We start from the raw sequence: 21,554 nt of genomic DNA on the forward strand, positions 1-21,554 counted from the left end.
CCATGCTTCATCCTGATGCTGCCTCCACCGTGCTTTACATCATGATGCTGCCACCACCATGCTTCATCATGATGCTGCCACCACCATGCTTCATCATGATGCTGCCACCACCATGCTTCATTATGATGCTGCCACCACCATGCTTCATCATGATGCTGCCACCACCATGCTTCATCCTGATGCTGCCTCCACCGTGCTTTACATCATGATGCTGCCTCCACCGTGCTTCATCATGATGCTGCCTCCACCATGCTTCATCCTGATGCTGCCTCCACCGTGCTTTACATCACGATGCTGCCTCCACCATGCTTCATTATGATGCTGCCACCACCGTGCTTTACATCATGATGCTCCCACCTCCGCGCTCTGATGCTTATTTCAAGGCTGCAAACAGAGAAAATGATCACATCATTTCTGAGGGTCTGGGCCATTCTGTCAGGGTCGTAGGACAGGAAAAAAAAAAACGGTTTTAGAGGAAAACTCTCAGAAGTTAGACCAAATCTGCTGCAGCTGCAACCGTCTGCATCACAATTAACGCCTCTGAACCAAGAATACTTCAGGTTTGACTCAACCTTGCCTCGGGTGTTTCTTTATAAGCTCGACATGTGAATTCCAAGAACTTTTTTTTTATTTTTTATTCAGCCACAAAAAGAAAAACCCTGAAATGCAGTGAGTTGTCACAGTCGGTATGTGGATGTAATTAGGAGAATCCCAGCGTGGGGGTGTGTGATTGAGAGCGAGTGGATTCTTATGATGGGCTCGTTACGTCGAGGGTGTTGGTCTGTGAAAGTGATTGGGCTTAATTGGGCAATTGCGAGTGATTAGTGGGGAGAATAAAAGGGAGGCTCGGCTCAGACGAAATGACTTTGCTATTAGAGACGAGCCATAAAGGAAAACGTACGAACGCAGGTTTTCCGTCTTTGTAAGGACACTCGAACTCAACCGGATTCCAGCTTCAAACCGGAACTTTTTTGGCTCTTCGAAGCCGAAAAAATGGACGAAAACAACTTCCAGAGGTGCAACGCATATCAATAAACTCAACACAACTGTGGACAAACACAACAACAAGCGTCATGTTATTATTCAGCAGTCGTTCAGAAAGCTGCTCTCTGTGACTTCCTCCATTAACTTGTAATTGTTTCAGGGCTCGGAGAGGAATCCGTATTGGATGTAATTAAATCTGACCTTTCCCCGAAGCTGCTTAACCCCTCTTTGTAAGTGTGTGTGTGTGTCTATGTAAATACCAAGCAAGGTAATGCATGTTTAATTAAATGATAATCAATGCGCAGACAGTCGGTGGATTTCTGCCCCCGAGACGCCGTTTGGGGATCTTCGTCCGTCCCCATGTGCATAATTTTCTGAATGTGTTTGCAGAAAACACGCAGCAAACTGATGGACACGGTGATGACTGAACTGGGCGTTTAGTTAGAATAAACCAATTAACACAAGCCTCGAGTGGAAAAGAGAATTTATAGCGACTGCACACATTCATCAGCGCCTCCGTAATGACCGATTCTCAGCTGCAACCTTTCTAGAACAGATCATTAAATGACGAGTTAAAGGTAATTAATGGTTTTAGTATTCATGGAGGTCTTCTGCAGACGTCCGCAGAATTATACATGTATGTGTTTCACATGTTTCATAGCGTGTTCCACATCCCAGCTAGCACGGAAATAAATAGGGGCTAACGACAACTTCGAGAAAATGATTCTTTAGTTTTAGGATAAAAGTGAATGAAAACTTGAATTGCAGCGTTCAGAGGATGTTTGGAGAACGTTCTCAAAGCAACGTTTTCCTGATGATGCTGCCACCGCCGTACTTCTCATGATGCTGCCACCACCGTGCTTCACATCATGATGCTGCTATCACCGTGCTTCACAGTGGGGATGGTGTATTTGTAATGATCTTCAGTGTGTCCATCAAACATATCATCTAGTCTGATGGACATAAAGCTCCATCCTGCTCTCCTCAGACCAAACAATCTTCTTCCAGGTGTCTTCAGAGTCTCCACATGTCTTCTGGTGAACTCTAGTCCAGATTTAATTGGAGCTTTTTCCATCAGAGTCTTTCTCTTTGTCTCCATAAAGCTTTGACTGGTGAAGAACAGACAACAGTTGTTGGATGAACAGTTTCTAACATCTCAGCTGATGAAGCTGGAACTCCCTCAGAGGAGTCATAGGAGTCTTGGTGGTCTCCCTCTCTAGTCTCTTTCTTCTTGGTCTCTCAGGTCTTGAGGACGTCCTGCTCTAGTCAGATTTATTCATGTTCCATCTTCTTTCCATTTCTTAATGATGGATTTAACTGGACTCCAGGAGATCTTCAGGAACTTTAAATGTTCTTGTATCGTCCTGACTGATGCTTTTCAACAACCTTTTCTCAGAGTTTCTTGGTTCTTTAGTCTTCATGGTGTAGTTCTATCCAGGAGTTCTGATCCACCAGAGACTGGACCTTCAGGATACAGAAATCATTCAGCAAAAGATTGTGGTTTGAGTTAAAAAAAAAAAAACACAACTTCCACAATATTAACTCCACAAATGTGCCTGTAAAGGAGCTGCATTGACGCCAGCAGCTGAGAAAACTGGGACTCCTGACGTCTCTCTGTGACGTTGGTGGATTTTTATAGGTTTATATTAACACCCTTCACATTGAAAAACGACACCAAAGGTTAGTCGGAGCGTTCAGACGTGACGCTGAGAGCTTCTGAGGAGTTAGAGAGGAGACGAGGAGCAGATTATGAACAGTTTAAAAGCCATTACAGCTGATAGAAGCAGTTTGCATCCAGACTTCCACTCCTCAGAGTCGTAACTCAGTCAAACCTGCACACAGACGTCAAACACCTATTTTTATCTTCACACGCCGATGAGAAAATGAACATTTAGAAACCCAATTATAAATCCTCCTCTAATGATCGCTCTCTGGATTGAATTGATTCCGTGTTTGGATGATAAAATGTAGCAAAATTCTGAGAAATAATTAAAAATGTGTTTCCAGAGATGTTCAGTTTGCTGTCATAAAGGGAATACTCACATTTTAAAAGCTGCAATCTATTTTTCTCTAGAAGAATTAATAGTTTAGTAAGATATTACACAGTTAAAGTAGTAAAATGAATCTTTTAACTGTATTATTTTGAACTTTTTTTTTTTTTTTTTTTTACATGTTAACTATTAAATAAAGCAAAACTGTAAATAATATCCAAAATCTTTTTAAAAATAATTCACTCTTTTACAATGTGTGGCTGCATAATAAGAACGTCTTTTCCAAATTAACAAAATTATTTTTTTGGTTTTCTTTTTACAGATATTTATCATTGTTTATGGACAAAAGAGTAAATAATCAGGACTGTAAAACAGTAAATCTTTGTTTTTTAATTTGGTATTTTACAGATTTTTCCTGGATGGTCAAATTAAAGATGATAATGACATCAAAAATATGTATTTTTACAAATGATAATAGATTTTTTTAACAACATTTTACTGTATAATAAGCCTTTTTTTTTCAAATCAGAAATATTTTTTATTATTTTACTATGTTACTAATCAGCCAAACATTTTATTTTACAGATATTTGCCATAATTTAGGGGGAAGAAAAAGTATATTATGAACTGAAAAATGGTAAATAATTAAATATTTTTATGTAAACTATTTTTTTTTTTTACAGATTTTACTCATTTTGTTAAATTCCAGGTAATGTCTCGTGTCATCAAACTTTAACCATAAAAAACAAAATAAATTTGTGAATAAGTTTCGCCTCAAAAACCTGGATTTGTTCTTTTACAAAATGCGACTGTAGCTTTACTGTTTGACTGAATTTAAATGAATTATTTTACAGATTTTTGTTGGAGACTTTTCCTTCTAAACGTGGTTCCTCTTCCTCCTCTCAGCCGTCTGATGGCTCGACGTCGCTCTACTTGAACAAACTCTTTCTTTTTCTGGACTTTGATCAGATCATCAGACTTGAGGGAAAAACGATGTCGATGATGAAAACACTTCCATTATTATCCAGCTTCAGTCAGTTAGAGAGTAAATCAACAAAATCAGGGCGGCTAATGGAAAGCTGCCGATGCGGTTCCAGATTCATTTAAAGTCTCCAGAGACGAAACAATTCTCCTGATTTTACTGCATCTGAGAAAGAATTAAATTAGAAAACTGTAAACGACATCAGGACCGACAGCGTGTGGCCAGAAAGAAACACGGAACCTGCAGAAATTACTTTTTTTTTTTACAGATATTCAAAATGTTAAGGATTTAAAAAAAAGATCGTTTTTTAATCTGTTTATTTACAGATTGTTCCTCTTTTGTTAAATTGCACATTATGACAAAAAAATTACATGTTAGCCATGAAAAAAAAAACAGTGAATAACATCCACATCAGACGTGGTTTTGGTTTTTATTTTACTAAATTGAATTGGCAAAAACTGTCATTATTTTAAACATAAAAACACATTTATAGATAAAGGTATGGTATGATCATTAGTTCTTTTATTATGTTCAACTGGAGTCACAATTTTTACAGCTTTTAAATCTGCTAAAATTTTATTTTTCAAATTTATAAGAATAACAATTAATACACCCCCTGTCAAAAGTTTTGAGACGGGTTCTAATTTATTTGAATGAGAAAGTGTCTCAAAACTTTTGACAGAGGGTGTAAATAAATAAAAATTCTAAATAATTATTTTACAAATTTTCTCTCTTTTGTTCAACTTCAAATAATAACTAGTAAAGGTAAAGAAACAAGTGAAAATTGTAACAAACTTTTTGAAATAAATGTTTTCTTACATTTTTTCTGCATTAAATTGATTTTATTTGATGTCAGTATTTGAAAAAAAACGCAAAACCTGCAAAAATGTTACATTTTTTGCAGATTTTTGCCATAATTTGAAAGTTTTTATATATAGATATTTTCTTCTATTTTTTATTTAAATAAATTCATTTAATTTTTATTTTTGCCAATATTTGCTATTTTTGAAAGAATTTATTTATTTTTCTTCAGAAAATGATTTTTTTCCAGATATTTGCCATTCTTGAAAGAATGTTTTTATTTTATTTTTTCTGCATTTTATTAATTTGTTTATTTGCTACAATAATGTAGATTTAATGCTGTTGTTTTTTCTTGGCTGCCTCCCATTAAAATGCAGCTCTTCTTCATTTTCAGGCCAGCAGCAAACGTCTCCGTTCTGCTGATGACGGAGCAGAACAAGGAGAAGCTCTGGAGACCTTTTGATCCCACAGAGGCTGAATAAGGAGCAGAGAGGGAATGAGTTCATTTGTTGGTGATCAGGAGGAGCAAACCTCCGTCTGTGTTCCAGCTCCACTTCAGCTGCTTGTTTTCAGCTCCTGTAAACGTTCCCCATCGATCCTCTGGAGCTTAAATCTGTGTCCAGACCATCGATCTCTCTCTGGGCTGAACTACGGTCCTCTGCAGCAGGAGGATCTGAAGGCTGGGGCATTAAAACTGCAGCTTTTTTTTAGCTTTTTCAGCTCCTCCATCGTCTTCATCTCGTCTAGAAATCTGCTTAGAGGAGAAAAAGAAACCTTCGGATCATTCTCTAAAATAAAACCTGACTTTGTAAAATTAGCTGTAAAAGTTCATGTTAATGGATTTTCCACTCTTAAAAGCAGAAAAAGGCGCCTTTTTTTTTTTTTTTTTTTAGAAATAAAAGCTCATTTTAAGATCAACATAATTAAGTTTAGCTTCTCAAGAAATCCATTCTTGCTTCTGGTCTGTATTAGTTTAGAATTTCTTGTTTTTTATCTTTATTTCTGCACATTTTGATCAAATAAAGCAGCGGAATCGTCTAATAGCAGCTCCTGTTTGCATGAGTTTAAAAATAAATCTGACTGAGCATTGAGGGAAACTTAAAAACAAAGCTGGGGGAGAGTCTTTTCAGATCTATAGCTCTAAATGAAGTCGGTATAGGTTGGAAATCCATTAAAAAAACAACATGATTGACGATAAACAACATTTTAAAGCAGATTTAAGGGCTAATACAAACTTTTTATGAAAGAAAATGATCTGTTTTGGTTCAGAATTTCTTGGTTTTTGTCTTTATTTGTGCAGATTTTGAGAAAGTAAAGCAGCAGAATCATGAATGTACAGATTAATATCTAATATTAATATCTAAATAAATGAACTATCCTGCAAATCTTTATAATAAAAACAAGCTAAAACATTGATTTAAGTGTTGTTTTTCTAAAAAAAGGACCAGTTCTTGCCATTTCTGGTCTGTATTGATGGGTAATTACTGTTTTTTATCTTTATTTGTGCAGATATGGGTAAAGTATCGCAGCAGAATCATCTAGTATCATGGATATAAGGAGAAAAACTCTCCTAAGCTGCTTCTGCTGACAGAAATGTGCTGCTGTTTGGAACATGTAGTCAGTCTAATGAGTCTGTTCACATCAGTCTGATCAGATCATTGATCTCTGATCAGATCATTGATCTCTGAAGGCTCTGATGGCGTCTTTAAAGTGGAATCTCTGGGTCTGTACTCTGCTCGGTGATGTGTGACTTTTCCCTCCGTTATCTGATTATTTTCCAGCAGTCTGAGCCCCTCTGGTGATCCAGCAGCAGCATGGACGCCAAAAGCTCCACGCTCTGATTCTCTGAGCTGTGAAGGCGTTAAAGGAGCAGAAACATTTTTGGGTTATTTTTTTTTTAATATCTTTTGGTTCTCATTATGTAGACGTTTTGAGTACTTTTAGACACATTTCCAGTTATTCTGGACAAACTGTTGTTGTTTTGGGCTGATATTGTTTCATTTTGGACAATTTTTTTGTCATTTTAGATTTTTTTGGGGTCATTTTGGACATTTTTTGTTTTGTTACTTTGGACATTTTTTTGGACATTTTTGAGATTTTTTGGTCCTTTTGGACATTTGTCATTTTGGACGAGTTTCAAATCATTCTGAAGCAGTTTGGAGTACGTTCAGACACATTTCCAGTTGTTGTGGACAAACTGTTGCTGTTTTGGACTGATTTTGTTTCACATTGGACACATTTTTTGTCTTTGTGGATGTTTTTTTGTCCTCTAGGGCATTTTTTGTTATTTTAGACATTTTTATTTTCATTTTGGACGAGTTTCAAATCATTATGAAGAAATTTTGACGTGCTTTTAGACACATTTCCAGTTATTCTGGACAAATCTTTGTCATTTTGGGCACATTTTACTTTCCAAAGAACAAAGCTGAATAACAAAGCTGCCTCTGAATCGTTCTGTTGTCCAAAATGACGAGAGAAACTTATAGAATGACTCCCAACTTATTTATTTATGTGATAAATGATGGTAATTTCTCCGATGCAGCTTTGTTTTTAGCTTTAAATGGAGTTAAATGACCTCTCAGCTTTGTCCTTTATTTACAACAAACGGGAGAGATCCAGGAAGTCTCACTGCAGGAATAAATAAAAACATGGAGCCATTATTAGGTCCAGTCTTTGCAAAGATGATTTATTTTGCAGCAAACAGTCGTGAGCGTTCACACTTATCCCTGCAGTGAAGCTGACGTCTTGTTCTACTGGATCTGTGGAGATGGAAAAGATCTCAGGAGGAGAAGAAGCTCTGCAGAACATTTGTGGACACTTTGAGGTTTTTACTGAACATGCTGGAGTTTAGGCTGAACTCAGGGAACGTTTGCTCCATCATGGCAGGCGACAGCAGCACCTTTTATTTCTGCTTTCTGCTGATTTCCCCGTGTTTGGTGAATAAATTACTTTTCTCAGCTGCCAGCTTCTGGCCGTAGATTAAATTAGAAAATGACTCAGAAAGCAGCAGTCTGCAGTCTGAGGTTAAAGTCACTTAAAGAAGAACTGTGATTCATTTAAACTGCTGCAGCTCCTATTATTAAGACCACTGTGGCTCAAAGTTTAGCAGGAAAACAGAACGAGCCGCCTGCAGATTTACAGATTTTATAGATCTTTTTCCCACCTCTAAAAGGACAGGTTATTTCAGTTTGACAGAGTCATCTAAAACAACAGAAAATCTGTATAGAAATGACTCAGAATATCTCCCAAATGACAAATATTTGTCCAAAACTGTCCAAGGTGACAAGAAATGTGTCCAAAATGACTACATTCCTCTGAAATGGTTTGAAACTCAAAAATCACAAAGAAACTGTTCAGACCGACTCAAAATTTGTCCAAAAGGACACAAAGTTTATTTAAAATGACTGAAAATTGATCCAAAATAAATTGAAAATTCTCAAAATTATTTGAAGCTTCTCTTAAATGACAAGAAAATTGTCTAAAATGACATAAAACTCTCCAACATGTCAAAGATTTTGTCCAGAATAACTTAAAATTTGTCTACAGTGAGTGGAAATGTGTCTCCAGAATTATTTAATACTTGTCCAGAATGACAAAACTGTCTTAAAATGAGTCATAATGTGTCTAAAATGTCTTAAAATTAATCCAGAATGACAACAAAATTGTCTATTATGACAAATGATCCAAAACCACTCATAATTTATGATAAATTACATAAATCTCTCCAAAATGACAAAGCTTTGTCCAGAAATACTCAAAATTTGTCTACCATGACTGGAAATGTGTCTAAAATGACAACAAAAAAACATTCATGATTCAAAGTCTTAACGGGTCTGAAATGCCTCAAAACTTCAAAATGACAACAAAAGTGGTAAAAATGACTCAGAATTTATGCAAAATAATATAAAACCCGTCTAAAACAGCACAGATTTTGTCCAGAATGACTCAAAATTAGTCCGTCAGATGTGGAAACGGTTTCTTTTTCAACATGAGAAGCTGTCAAAAGGGGAAAACAGGCTTTCGATTCCATAAAAATCAAGTTGACACACACGTGGAAAGGTTGTAAGAGAGGCTGAAAATGGACGACATCGTGCAAGAAGCTGCAAAAAACATCCTGCGAGGACATTTTGATGCAATCAGCAGATTAAAAAAACAAGTTAAACTCAGAACGCTGCATCAGAAACCAGCCTCCTGTCCGCTAACGTTCCTCCATCTTTAACAAACATCCTCATCCTCAGCCGTCGGCTTCGTCTCAGACCTCGTCCCTCAGCGTGTCCACGGCCATCTCCATCCTCTGGGTTTGTTTTATTTATCTGGTCTTCAGTGTTTACCCTGCCGGCCACATCCTAGGACATCCATACGTCTGGCTAACAGATAACACCTGACAACATCTAATGTGGCCTCGTCTTCACCGTCAGACCTCCTGGGTCTGAAGATAATAAATGTCTGATCTGAGCCGAGGCAGCAGAAGAAGAAAAGATGGAGAGAAGTCCTGGAGAAAGGAGGAGGACGATGAACAGAAGGAATTCAGACCATTAATTATGAATTTAACTTTAATGACTCAGTGAAGATTGATTAGAGCATCGAGGAGTCGAGAAACAAGTCGTCATCCTTGTTTCAGGTTTTGTAAAAAAAAAAAAAAAGACACAAAATTACAAAAATGAGACAATAAATCATCAAAAAAAGACACAAAATACTAAAAAATGAGACACAAAATCATCAAAACGAGGCACAACATCACAAAATAAGACACAAAATCATCAAAACAAGAGACAAAATTACAAAAAAGAAACACAAAATTACAAAAAAAGACACAAAATCACTAAATGAGTCATGCTTCACATCATGATGCTGCCACCACCGTGCTTCACAGTGATGATGTTCAGTGTTTGATGTCCATCAAACACATCATCTAATCTAAAGACCACAAAGGTCCTGGTCTCCTCAGACCAAACAACCTTCTTCCAGGTGTCTTCAGAGTCTCCACATGTCTCCTGGTGAACTCTAGTCCAGATTTAATTGGAGCTTTTTCCATCAGAGTCTTTCTCTTTGTCTCCATAAAGCTTTGACTGGTGAAGAACAGACAACAGTTGTTGGATGAACAGTCTCTAACATCTCAGCTGCTGAAGCTGGAACTCCTTCAGAGGAGTCATAAAGTCTTGGTGGCCTCCCTCTCTAGTCTCTTTCTTCTCGGTCTCTCAGGTCTTGAGGACGTCCTGCTCTAGTCAGATTTATTCATGTTCCATCTTTCTTCCATTTCTTAATGATGGATTTAACTGGACTCCAGGAGATCTTCAGGAACTTTAAATGTTCTTGTATTGTCCTGACTGATGCTTTTCAACAACCTTTTCTCAGAGTTTCTTGGTTCTTCAGTCTTCATGGTGTAGTTCTATCCAGGAGTTCTGATCCACCAGAGACCGGACCTTCAGATACATTCACTGACCTCACATCATCCATTCACTAACTTATGTAATCACTTACGTTATAAAATTGATCCTCACATCTCTGATCTCAACAGAATTTCATAAAAGTGCCTCCAAGATGTTTCAATCTGGACCAAAGCAGTGGACGAACCCCCACCTGAACCCTGACCTCCGGCTGCTGAAACACTCATAATGTCTTCATTTTAAGAGAAGCTGTTTCTACAGACGTCTGGTCTGTTGGTTTTTGCTCTCGTCTTCATCCTGCTTCTGTTTCTCCTCCACAAATATTTTGCTTCCCGCTGCGAGGCTCATGTTTCCCAGCATCTTCCTCCCGCTGACGTCACGCTTCAAAGAGAATCCGGGATGATTCGCCAACTCTTTTTCATGTCGAGGCGGCAGCATAAAGTGAGACTCCAGCCGACGAGGAGTTCAGAGAGGGAGTTTCACAGCCGGAGGCGAGGAGACGTGAGGCTTTCTATTTCTGTCCAACGCCGGCGTGTTGCTGCTGTTTCTACGCATTTGTGTGGTTTGTTGCCATTTACCCGTCAACAAGAAGCAGTTTGTCCCAATAAACGAGACATCGACAGCTTTAGCTCTGACATACATCTCCACTAATCATCCAGGTGCTCATAGATCCACCTTCATTCTGCTTTTTAAAGAACTTTTTCATGTTTAATTTAGCACATGGACTCTTTACTCCCACTGACGGTTTGAGGAGGAGCCAGAGGAGCTACTTATGCTTAAATATTAATGTTTCCCAAATTAGTTTTGTGCCTCTAAAGTTACATTACAGGATCTGGACTCATGTCGTCGGTTTGAGCACGAAGCTAAAACACTTTTAGCTTCATGTTGCTCTCACAAAAAAAGAGAATAAAAAATCACAAAACTGGCTTGAATTCATCTCAATCAGAGAAGAGTTCTCATTTAATTTGAGAACACATTTGTGCTGCTGATGAAGAACTACGCAGCTACAGATCTTTTTTAAAGTCAATCCGAGCGCCTCAACACGTCTTTTCTCCGTCAGAATCTTTCAGTCAGGAGCTTTTATCCAGACCTCCAGCTCTCAACAACACAGTGAAGCTTCAACTCTACTTCTGACTGATTTAAACTAGACTCCACTGAGGCTGTTTGTGCTTCATACGGAGCATTATGATGTGAAATGTTGTGTGAAAGCTTCTGGGACACTGTGATTTCAGCAGGACGCGATGACATTTTCTGCTTCACGTCTCTGAGATCTGCTTTGATAAAGAAGAATCTAAATCAGCCTCTCCTCACCTGGAAGCTCTAAGTGATGCCTTCTGACTGGAACTTCAATTAAGTTCTGAAAATCAAGAACTTTAGATTAATTTCTGAGCACTTTCTGTATATCTTCTCTATTTTTACCTGTTTTCTTCGTTTTTTTTTTCCTTAGGTGAGCAGAGGAGACATTAGGAGGAAAGTTTTCTGTGAGGATTTGGTCTAAAAATTTGTGACCACATGACAAAATGTCATTCAGGTCCACATAGTGACAGAAAACGACTGTAAAGACACAAAATGACTGTGAAGAGACACAAAAAGACCACAAAAGAAGACAAAACGATGACTAAAAGATGCAACATGACTACAAAATGACGATAAAGAGACACAAAATGACCATAAAGGGGGCAGAAAATGACCATAAAGGGGCAAAAAATGACCACAAGGGGGCACAAAATGACCATAAGGGGGCACAAAATGACCATAAAGGGGCACAAAATGACCATAAGGGGACACAAAATGACCATAAGGGGGCACAAAATGACCATAAAGGGGCACAAAATGACCATAAGGGGACACAAAATGACCATAAGGGGGCACAAAATGACCATAAAGGGGGCACAAAATGACCATAAGGGGGCAAAAAATGACCATAAGGGGGCACAAAATGACCATAAGGGGGCACAAAATGACCATAAAGGGGCAAAAAATGACCACAAGGGGGCACAAAATGACCATAAGGGGGCACAAAATGACCATAAAGGGGCACAAAATGACCATAAGGGGACACAAAATGACCATAAAGGGGCAAAAAATGACCATAAGGGGACACAAAATAACCATAAGGGGACACAAAATGACCATAAAGGGGCAAAAAATGACCATAAGGGGACACAAAATAACCATAAGGGGGCACAAAATGACCATAAAGAGATACAAAATGACCACAAAAGACAAAACGATGACTAAAAGATGCAACATGACGACAAAATGACAATAAAGAGACACAAATGTCTATAGACACAAAATGACCACAGAAAGACAAAAACTGACTATAGACACAAAATGACCACAAAAAGACACAAAATGACCACAAAGAGATAGAAAATGAACATTAAGAGACACAAAATGACCACACAAAGACACAAAATGACCACAGAGATACACAAAATGACCACAGAGACACAAAATGACCACAAAGAGACTCAAAACAACTGTAAAGTGAGATGAAATTGCCACAAAGAGACACTAAACAACGATAAAGACACACAAAATCATCACAAAGAGACACAAAATGACAACAAAGACATAAATGATGACCACAAAGACAAACAAAACGCCACAAAATGACTATTAAGAGACGTCAAACAACCATATCCAACAGTGTTTGCCGTCATTTCATTAATCCCGTGGAGGCGGACGTCTTCTAAAGTGAGTCCAGACGTCGGTGGTCCCTCAGTTTGTGTGTTGTTGTGTTGTCGGCTCCCTGCTGAGCTCCTCTGGTGATCGTCTCTTTCACAGAGCGTCGTCTTCCTCCTCAGTCCTGGTTTGTATTCGTCATCCGTCACCATCCAACTGTAATCTCAATTAGGAGACTCTTTTCTTGACATCATCCTTGCTGACACGCTCCTCTGCTCATCCAGAATAATGCCGGGTTTCACATTTTCCACTTGAAATTCACCCCAATTTGGTTAAAGCGCTAAAGTAGCTTTCAGAAGGAGAAAAAAAAGAGAGGGGATTTTCATTTGGGTTGGATTTGCATTCACTGTGAGAGGGGAGATTAGAGGAGCTGACACACGGCTGTGAAATGCCGAGATGACACGAGTAACTCGGCTCCGCCAGCAAATTAACGGCACTTTGTGTGCCGTGGCGACGCTTCTCATTAGAGCCACCGAACAATGAACCCCTGGAAGCCTCAGGATTAATCTCAGGCTTTTATTTTGGCGGTAACAGGCTCACATTACCTGTTTCTTTGTGCTTTTTTTTTTCTCAGCGAGTCTATTCATGTTTTCTGAATTTCTTCCCGTAAATGTTGACGTTTTGTGGCACAATGTTTTTTTTGTGTTGTTGTGCTTTTGGATGACTGTGCAACAGAGAGCTGCATTTATATTCAGTTTCATAAATAGTCAGTCTGTAGAGTGTGGAAACTTCAGAGGCAAAAAATGATCACAAAGAGATGCAAAATGACTTTAAAAAGACACAAAATGTCCACAAAGAGACCTTAAGTGACAACATAGAGACACAAAATGACTATAAAGAGACACAAAATGACCACAAAAAGACACAAAATGACCAAAAAGACACATAAAGTGACTTTAAAGGGACACAAAAGGACTATAAAGGGACACAAAACAACCACAAAATGATGCAAAATGACCACAAAAAGACACAAAATGACAATAAAGAAACACAAAATGATCACAAAGAAACAAAAAAGGACTAACAGACGCAACATGACCACAAAAAGACTTTAAAAGACACACAATGACCACAAATAGCCAGAAAATGACCACAAAGAGACACAAAGTGAGCACAAAGTTTCACAAAATGACCAGAAAACTAGAGAAGTCCACACATAGAAAATGCTGAATGCAGAAAACTAGAAAACTCTGCATATAGAAAGCTCCACACGTAGAAAATTCCACATTTAGAAAGCTATAAACTTGGAAAACCTCATAATTTGTGTTTTTCTCATAAGGGAAGGGAAAGCATCTTTCTTGACCTGTATTTTAATCTTGTCTGTATCGTGTTGTTGTTAATTTGCCCTGAGGTCCATTAATTGACTAGTTCTTCATTCGAACGTGATGATTTAACTGTTTTCATCCTCTGTGTTCACCAACACTCCTGGTGGGATTATTCTGAGTGTTTTAAAGCCTTCAGTAGACGTCACACAGAGAAAAATGAAGAGAAGCAGAGAGAAACCGTGCACTGCTGCTGTGATTAATAGCTGTAATAGAAACACTCATATCAGCACTGCTCACACATTTACACTCAGAGAACATATAGAAAGAGGATTCCTCACCTCACATTCAGACACAAAAACACCCGCTGTTAATCTTCTGCATGTCTGCTTTCATTTAGTTTTATTTCCAGCTGTGCAGTTTCTTCTCATATACAAGAAAGACACATCCTGTACAGAAAACTACACGGAAACTACACACCTCTTTAGACAATTACACACTTCTATATGTAGAAAACTAGAAAAGTCGGCATGTAGAATGTTAGAAAATTCTTCATGTAGACAGCATACTTTTGAGTCTCATTCTTGTCATTTATTGTCGAATTTTTTCAACTTTGTGTCTCCTTTTTGTCAATTTGTGTCTCACGTTTGTTATTTGTGTCTCGTTTTGTCCTTTTCTGTCTCATGTTTGTCATTTTTCATTGTGTTTTTGTTTTATTTGTGTTGTTTCATGTCTCTCTGGGACAGTTTGGTCTCCTTTTAGTTGTTTTTTCTCATTTATTTTCATTTTGTGTCTCATTATTGTCATTTTGTCTCATTTTTGTCATTTGTGTCTCATTTTTCTCATTTTGTCGCATTTCTCTCATTTTGTGTCTCACTTTTCTCATTTGTGTCTCATTTTTGTCATTTGTCTCATTTTTGTCATTTGTGTCTCATTTTTGTCATTTTTTGTCTCATTTTTGTCATTTGTCTCATTTTTGTCATTTGTGTCTCATTTTTCTCATTTTGTCTCATCTTTGTCATTTTGTGTCTCATTTTTTCATTTTTTCTCATCTTTGTCATTTTGTGTCTCATTTCTATCAACTTTTTTCTTGTTCTGAGTCTTGTTTGTGTCGTTTCATGTGTCTTAGGGACAGTTTGGTTTGAACAAAGAAGAAACTATCATTTTAATTCTTGAACTAAAAGTAAACTTATAGTTCATTTAAAGCCTACCAATCCTAATTTAAATTAAATGCATAGTTGACTAGTTTAGCTCCTGATTAACTCCTAATATCTCACCTGTTTCATCTTTATTTATTTATTTTATCTGCTCAGTTATCTCTGATTTTAACTCTCTCAGTGGCAGTTTATTTACACATTGTCACTGCTTCTTAGTTTAAAAATGAAATATGTTCCATGTTACAAGGTTTTTGTTTGGATCATCACAGTCTGAGATATTGATTTTTGTGTATTATTATGTTTTGTGTCGCATAAAATCAACACCTTAGTTACATTGTTGTAGTAGATTCGATGTCAGACATCATTTACTGTTATTATTATGAATTTCTCTCAAATTTAAAATCTTCCTTTTTCTTAGCAGGTTCACATAAAAAGATTAATTTCATCTTTCCTGCTGGCAGTACTGAAGCAGGAATGGAGACAAATGAAGCTGAACTGATCACAAAAGGCCAAACGAAGGGAAACGAAGGCGTCCTGAAGCAGCTCTAATTAGCTCTAATGACTCTAATTAATCATCGCCGATGATGGGACGTCCACACGTATGAAGCAATGTTTCATGTTAAGAGAGAACAGATGTGTTTAAGGTGAGAAACTTCTATAATTAACATCCTGGCAGATAACTGATGTTCATTTTCTGCACAAACCGTCAATGAGATGAGATGAAATGGACCTGGAGGCTTTCAGCACGTTCATTTCATTAACTGTCTGGAAAAACTGCAGAAGTTTTGTGATTTTGGATCTCATTGTGGCCATTTTGTGTCTCTTGCACTGTGTTTTTGTTTTTTGTCATTTTATGTCTCATTTTGTTCATTTCTTGTCTCATATTTGTCATTTTGTATCTCATTTTAATCGATTTTTGCCTTTTTTGTCATTTTATGTCTCATATTTGTCTTTTTGTGTCTCATTTTTGTTGTGTTACTTATTTTAAACCGACAATTTGAAAAGAGTTGTTTTCACCTTGCTGACATGTTTCGACAGCTTCTGCGGTTTGACAGATTCTGACGGATCTGTCAAACCGACCACATGATAAAAAGGACACGTCACCAAACGTCAGATGACGCTCTGAGGAAGACAGCAGAAGTTGTCGAAACAGGTCAGCAAGATAAAAACAACTCTTTTCGAATTGTCGGTTTAAATAAGTAACACTATTGTATAGTATACAACGACAAAATGAACCTAATCCAATTAATCTTATTTTTGTCATTTTGTCTCTCATTTCTGTCACTTTATGTCTCATTTTTGTCATTTTGTGTCTCATTTACTGAATTTGGTTTCTCATTTTTGTCATTTTGTGTCTCATTTATGTCTCTTGGAGACAGTTTTGTGTTTTTGTCATAATTTCTGTCGAAACTTTGTCACTTTTTTGGTCTTTTTTTACCATTTTATGTCTCATTTATCATTTTACATCTCATTTCAGTCATTTTATGTCTCATTTTTGTCATTTTATGACTCCTGTTTGTCATTTTGTGTCTCTTTTGTTATTTATATCTCATTTTGCAATTTTATGTCTCCTTTTTGTCATTTATATCTCATTTTTGTCATTTGGAGTCTCATTTTTTAAAATGTTCTCATTTTTGTCATTTTGTCTCTCATTCATGTATATCCATGTCTCTTAGGGACAGTTTTGTCTTTTTTCTGTCATTTTATGTCTCGTTGAACATTTTATGTCTCATTTATGTCTCATTTTTGTCATTTTGTTTGTCATTTTTGTTGTTTGTGTTTCATTTTTGTCATTTTTCGTCTTGTGTCTCATTTTTGTTGTTTCATGTCTCTTAGGAACAGTTTTGTCTTTTTTGTTGTTTTGTGTCTCAGTCTTTTTATATTCTGTCTGGGTATTTTTTTGTCATTTGTATCTTGTTAGTGTTATTTTGTGTTTTGTTTGTGTGTCATTTTTATTTTTTTGTGTCTCGTATCTATGGATTCGTGTCTCTTTCGGACAGTTTGGTCTTCTTTTGGTCATTTTGTGTCTCAGATTTCTAAGTTTCTGTCTGTTTTTGACAGACTATCTCCCTTTGGTCGGTTTGTCTCTAATTTTTGTTGTTTTAGCTTCTAATTGATCATTTATCTCCTGGCTGTAGATGAACTACAGGTGAATATTCTTGGAGGTGAATGAAGCACATCGTTAAACTTCTGTTCTTGTTTCCTGCCTTCAGTTGCCCCAAACTTAAAGGATTGAAATACTTCACATACAGGTCCAGATAAACCGAAGCAGCCCAATCCTTGAACCTGATGGAGGTAAATTTGCTCCGAGCCCCTTTGAAATATTTATCAGACGTGGACATAAAAAGCCCTTAGAGCTGCTCAGCCAGCTGGTCGCTCATTCTGCCGCTGACAACCTCCTCTGACTGGGAGGGAAAATATTTGTGCTGCTTCTATTCATCTTTTGTGCTTTTTTTTTTACAGAAAATAACAGAATAAAGAGAAGGAGCACGTCGTTCTCACCCAGGCTGATATCTTGTAATGAAACTTTGGAAGACGGAGCACTGAGCTGGAGGCCGGTGAGCCGACAGAGCGAGCGGCGGCCATTGTTGGGCCAAGGGAAGGGAACGCCGCCGGGAAACTGCATCTCTCCGACTGCATGCGGCTGATAGAAGCAATACTGAGCAGCCCTGTAGGTTGGGGATTAATCAACGTGATTGCAGAGGACTGTACAGCAGAATCACCGGCGGCTGGTGATCAGCACCTGACAGGGTTTTTTCTAAACTCCGTTCCTGACAGGATAATAAGCCGAGCAGCTCCCGGGGTAACCGTGAAGGAGCAGGAAGGTCACCGAGGAGTCCAGAGTAGACGACGATCGCTGTGGGATCTCATTCCTCAAAGCGGGCAGCTGCTATTAGGAGGCCCACAGGCTCTTCATGAGGCCAACAGTTTGTCATAATTTAATTAAATGTTAATTTGTCAACACTATGTGCGATGCAAACTTACAACGGTAGCAAATAATAGGATCACTGAGTCGACGATACAGTATTCAAAGAAGTGAAAACACTCCAAAGCCCGTTAAATTCAACCATTTGAACCAGTAACACCTTTTAATACTTGCATTATTGTTTGATCATTTGAACAGCAGAGTTTCACCTCTTCTGAACAATGAAGAAACAAAATAACCTATTTTGAGACTTTTCAAAGATGAAAGGGGATCCAGGATCAACTGGAAATTGGTGAACCACGGTGTCAGGAGTAATCAGGATGAAGAGAAGGAACCATAGTACCCTAATCATGAGTCTTAGTTCCACTAATCAGGGCTGAAGGTAAAGAAGGAACCATAGTACCTCACAGATGAGCTTCTGACCACAGAATGAGTCCAGAAAAACCTCATCAAGCTGTTTTAAAGCTTCAATCCATGTCAGGGTGATGAGGAACTTAAAACTCACCATTTAAACTCACCCAGAATCAGACATGATTGGATGTATTTGTCCAACATTGCAGACACTGAATCAATGATACGATGAGGAATCAGAGAGAAAATTTCAGTTCCTGAGATGAAGTTTAGTTTCCATGCAAAGAAACACACGACAGCATAAATTCTGATCTCACACAAAACATGTATTAACTTTTGCTGACAGACAATAAGACACAATATTACTTTTTATGTTGTTACATCTAAAAATGCACCCAACTAAAATTGTAAGAACAAAAACTAGTTTCCACCGTTACATTGAAAAGGTTAATAAAGGAATAAACTCTGTTATATTTAACAACAACAGTCTTATTATCAGTTTTATCAGATAGTTCTTTCAGCTCTGAAACATAATCAGAAATATTATCATCTTCTTTACCTCTTAACTGATCTGTTCCACTGTCACTGAGACCTTCTCTGGTAGAATCTGAACTTTCTTATCCCAAGTGTCAAAGTACGGAAACATCCTCTGAGTGAAAGTGTGATTGAAGGTGTGTATGAGTGTTTTAGTATCAAGATCAGAGAAGGACAGCTTTCCTCTGTTACAGTCCAGATTCACTCTGATCCTCTGGAGTTTCTTCTGTACTGAGAGAACAGTGAGGGGAGCAGGTGGTGATTCTGCATAGTATTTACCTTCAGAGAACCATATTCCCCAAAATCCAGAGTTTATGATTCTCTGCCTCTGGACAGACTCTTCTAACACACCCAGTGTCCAGTCTGTTCTGTCAACCTCAACATTCCAGCTGTGAGTTCCTGAGATGAAGCCTTCAGAGCTCAGAACAGCAATCATCCGATGAAATCTTTCTGGATTATCAGGAAGCTGCTGTTCATGTGCTCGTCTCACACTGGTCAGATCTTCAGAAAGGACTAGTTTTCGATATGCAGTGTTTGGATCCAGAATGAGAGGAGTGTAGGAGACCATGTCCTTCATGTTGTTCCAGATGTTGAAGCTCAGGTTGCCCACATGTTTGGCCTGGTCTATGAGAGCTCCTGAGAGCAGCTGTGGATCCTCCAGCAGGAGGCAGCGCTGGACTCTTTCCACTGCAGCCTTGTAGTTTAGCAGGAATGAGACGTCTTCAGCTCTCAGCTGCTCCTCTGTGGCTCTGACTGTGTCTGAAAGATCTGCTATCTCTCTGCTCAGAGCCTCCATCTTCTCCTTCATCATCCCAGTCTTCTGCTCCTCTTCCTCCCTCAGTGCAGCCATCCTGGCCTCCTCTTCCTTTATCAGAAACTGGTGAAGCTTCTCAAACTGCTCCTTAATCTGCCTCTCTGTGTGTCGGGCCTGGACCTTAATGTGTTCTGCCGTTTGATCAAACTTCACTTTAACTTGTTCAGAAACCTTCAGCTTCTCCTTTAAGGGCTTCAGAGTTTTCTGAAGTTTCTTCTTTTGTTGTCGTGCAGCTTCATCGATGGGTCTGAATCTGTGGTTGGAGTGTTTTTTTGAATCTCTGCAGACGACACACACTGGCTGCTGATGATCCAGACAGAAGAGTTTGAGTTTCTCAGAGTGTAAACTGCAGAGAGACTCTGAAGATCTCTGAGATCTCTGCTGCTGGAAGGACTCACACAGATTCTTTAAAACCAGGTTAGAAGGTGGATCTTCTCTTGAAGATCTTCTCTTACAAACTGGACAGTCATGTGTTGGTTTCTGTCTCCACCAGGTCTTCAGACAGTCTCTACAGAAGCTGTGGCTACATGACAGAATAACAGGATCTGTGAAGACGTCCTGACAGACCGGACAGCAGAGATCCTCCTCTGATCTGGAATCCATTTGTTCTGTGAGTGAATCTGAAAACACAGCAGACACAGAGTCCAGTGAGTCGAGGTGAAAACAATCAGATTTCACTTCAATCATAAACAACAGAGTTCTGACAGTTCAGCGTCTTCAGAAGGTTTTCCTGCTTGAACAGAGTCTGTGGACCCACATCTGTCAGCAGCTGGATTTAATGTTGTGTTTGTTGGTGGTGATTGTCTCCCAGTAATAAAGGAGGTTCAGTCCAACAATCACTGCTGGACAAACTGAGTCCAGAAGTCCACGTCCATAAATCCATAAACTGGAACATGTTCTTACTGGAGGAAACGTGGCTGCTGCTGTTGGCAGATAAATTCTGATCCCTGAATTACAGACCATAAAAATACTTGAAGAAAATCCACAAGTTAAATATTAACTGAAGCCCAGATTAAAGTGTTGATATGAACCAATGTTGAGGATGACTGGATGAACTCTGGAGAACATAAATTGCAAAATTAGTTGAGCAAACAATTCAGAATTGTGGAGTCAATGTTTGAAAATATTTAGTTCCTGTTTGGAAAAGATGTAAAATAACCACAATCCCTTCGCAACAAAAGTTTGTTAACAAAACTTGGGCAGTAATAAATGTGATTAAAGTCTATCAGCAATTATCAGATTAGCAGATTGTTGTTCAACTGATCAACTGACTGTTGTTTTATATTATTTTGTGATTGATTTCCGTAACATTTTGGACATTTTTACATCTTTTCTGATTGTCGTGTGTCACATTTAGGTCATTTCTTGCTCATTTTATAGTTGTTTTCCCTCACAGTTTCGTGTTTAACATCTTTTAGTGGTGGGTTGTGTCGCTTGAAAAAAGCCTGAAGCATCTAAAGTGCTGTCAACAGTTATCACAGTAATTATCAACTCAAATCTGTATTAACTTGAGTAAATGTATTTAGTTACATTCCACCACGGTTGCTTTGGTTATACAACGTGCTTCGACTGGCAGGATTGGCTCAAAGGTCAATGGCAGCACTGATTTCCTTCTGTTCAATCTAAAAACTTTTGCAACGTCTCACAGCTTACAGCAATCACACAATAACAGCA

General features: G+C 38.2%; 3 protein-coding genes across 12 annotated transcripts in view; all 3 read right to left on the reverse strand.

The window, feature by feature from the left end:
* The window catches only part of LOC127533978 (nuclear factor 7, brain-like), a 104,386-nt gene extending 83,874 nt beyond the window's left edge, over positions 1 to 20,512 (reverse strand). Inside the window, exon 1 of the mRNA XM_051948120.1 lies at positions 19,125 to 20,512. Coding sequence (XP_051804080.1) covers positions 19,125 to 20,483 — 1,359 coding nt within the window. The 5' untranslated portion in view covers positions 20,484 to 20,512. The remainder of the gene's footprint in view (positions 1 to 19,124) is intronic.
* Positions 1 to 21,554, reverse strand: part of LOC127533983 (nuclear factor 7, brain-like) — a 187,299-nt gene that overhangs the window by 141,387 nt on the left and 24,358 nt on the right. The window lies entirely within an intron of this gene.
* The window catches only part of LOC127533977 (nuclear factor 7, brain-like), a 192,361-nt gene that overhangs the window by 134,537 nt on the left and 36,270 nt on the right, over positions 1 to 21,554 (reverse strand). The gene's annotated exons all lie outside the window — the stretch shown is intronic.

This window comes from Acanthochromis polyacanthus, chromosome 5, assembly GCF_021347895.1.
Source record: "Acanthochromis polyacanthus isolate Apoly-LR-REF ecotype Palm Island chromosome 5, KAUST_Apoly_ChrSc, whole genome shotgun sequence".
In the NCBI taxonomy this organism is placed as follows: Eukaryota; Metazoa; Chordata; class Actinopteri; family Pomacentridae; genus Acanthochromis; species Acanthochromis polyacanthus.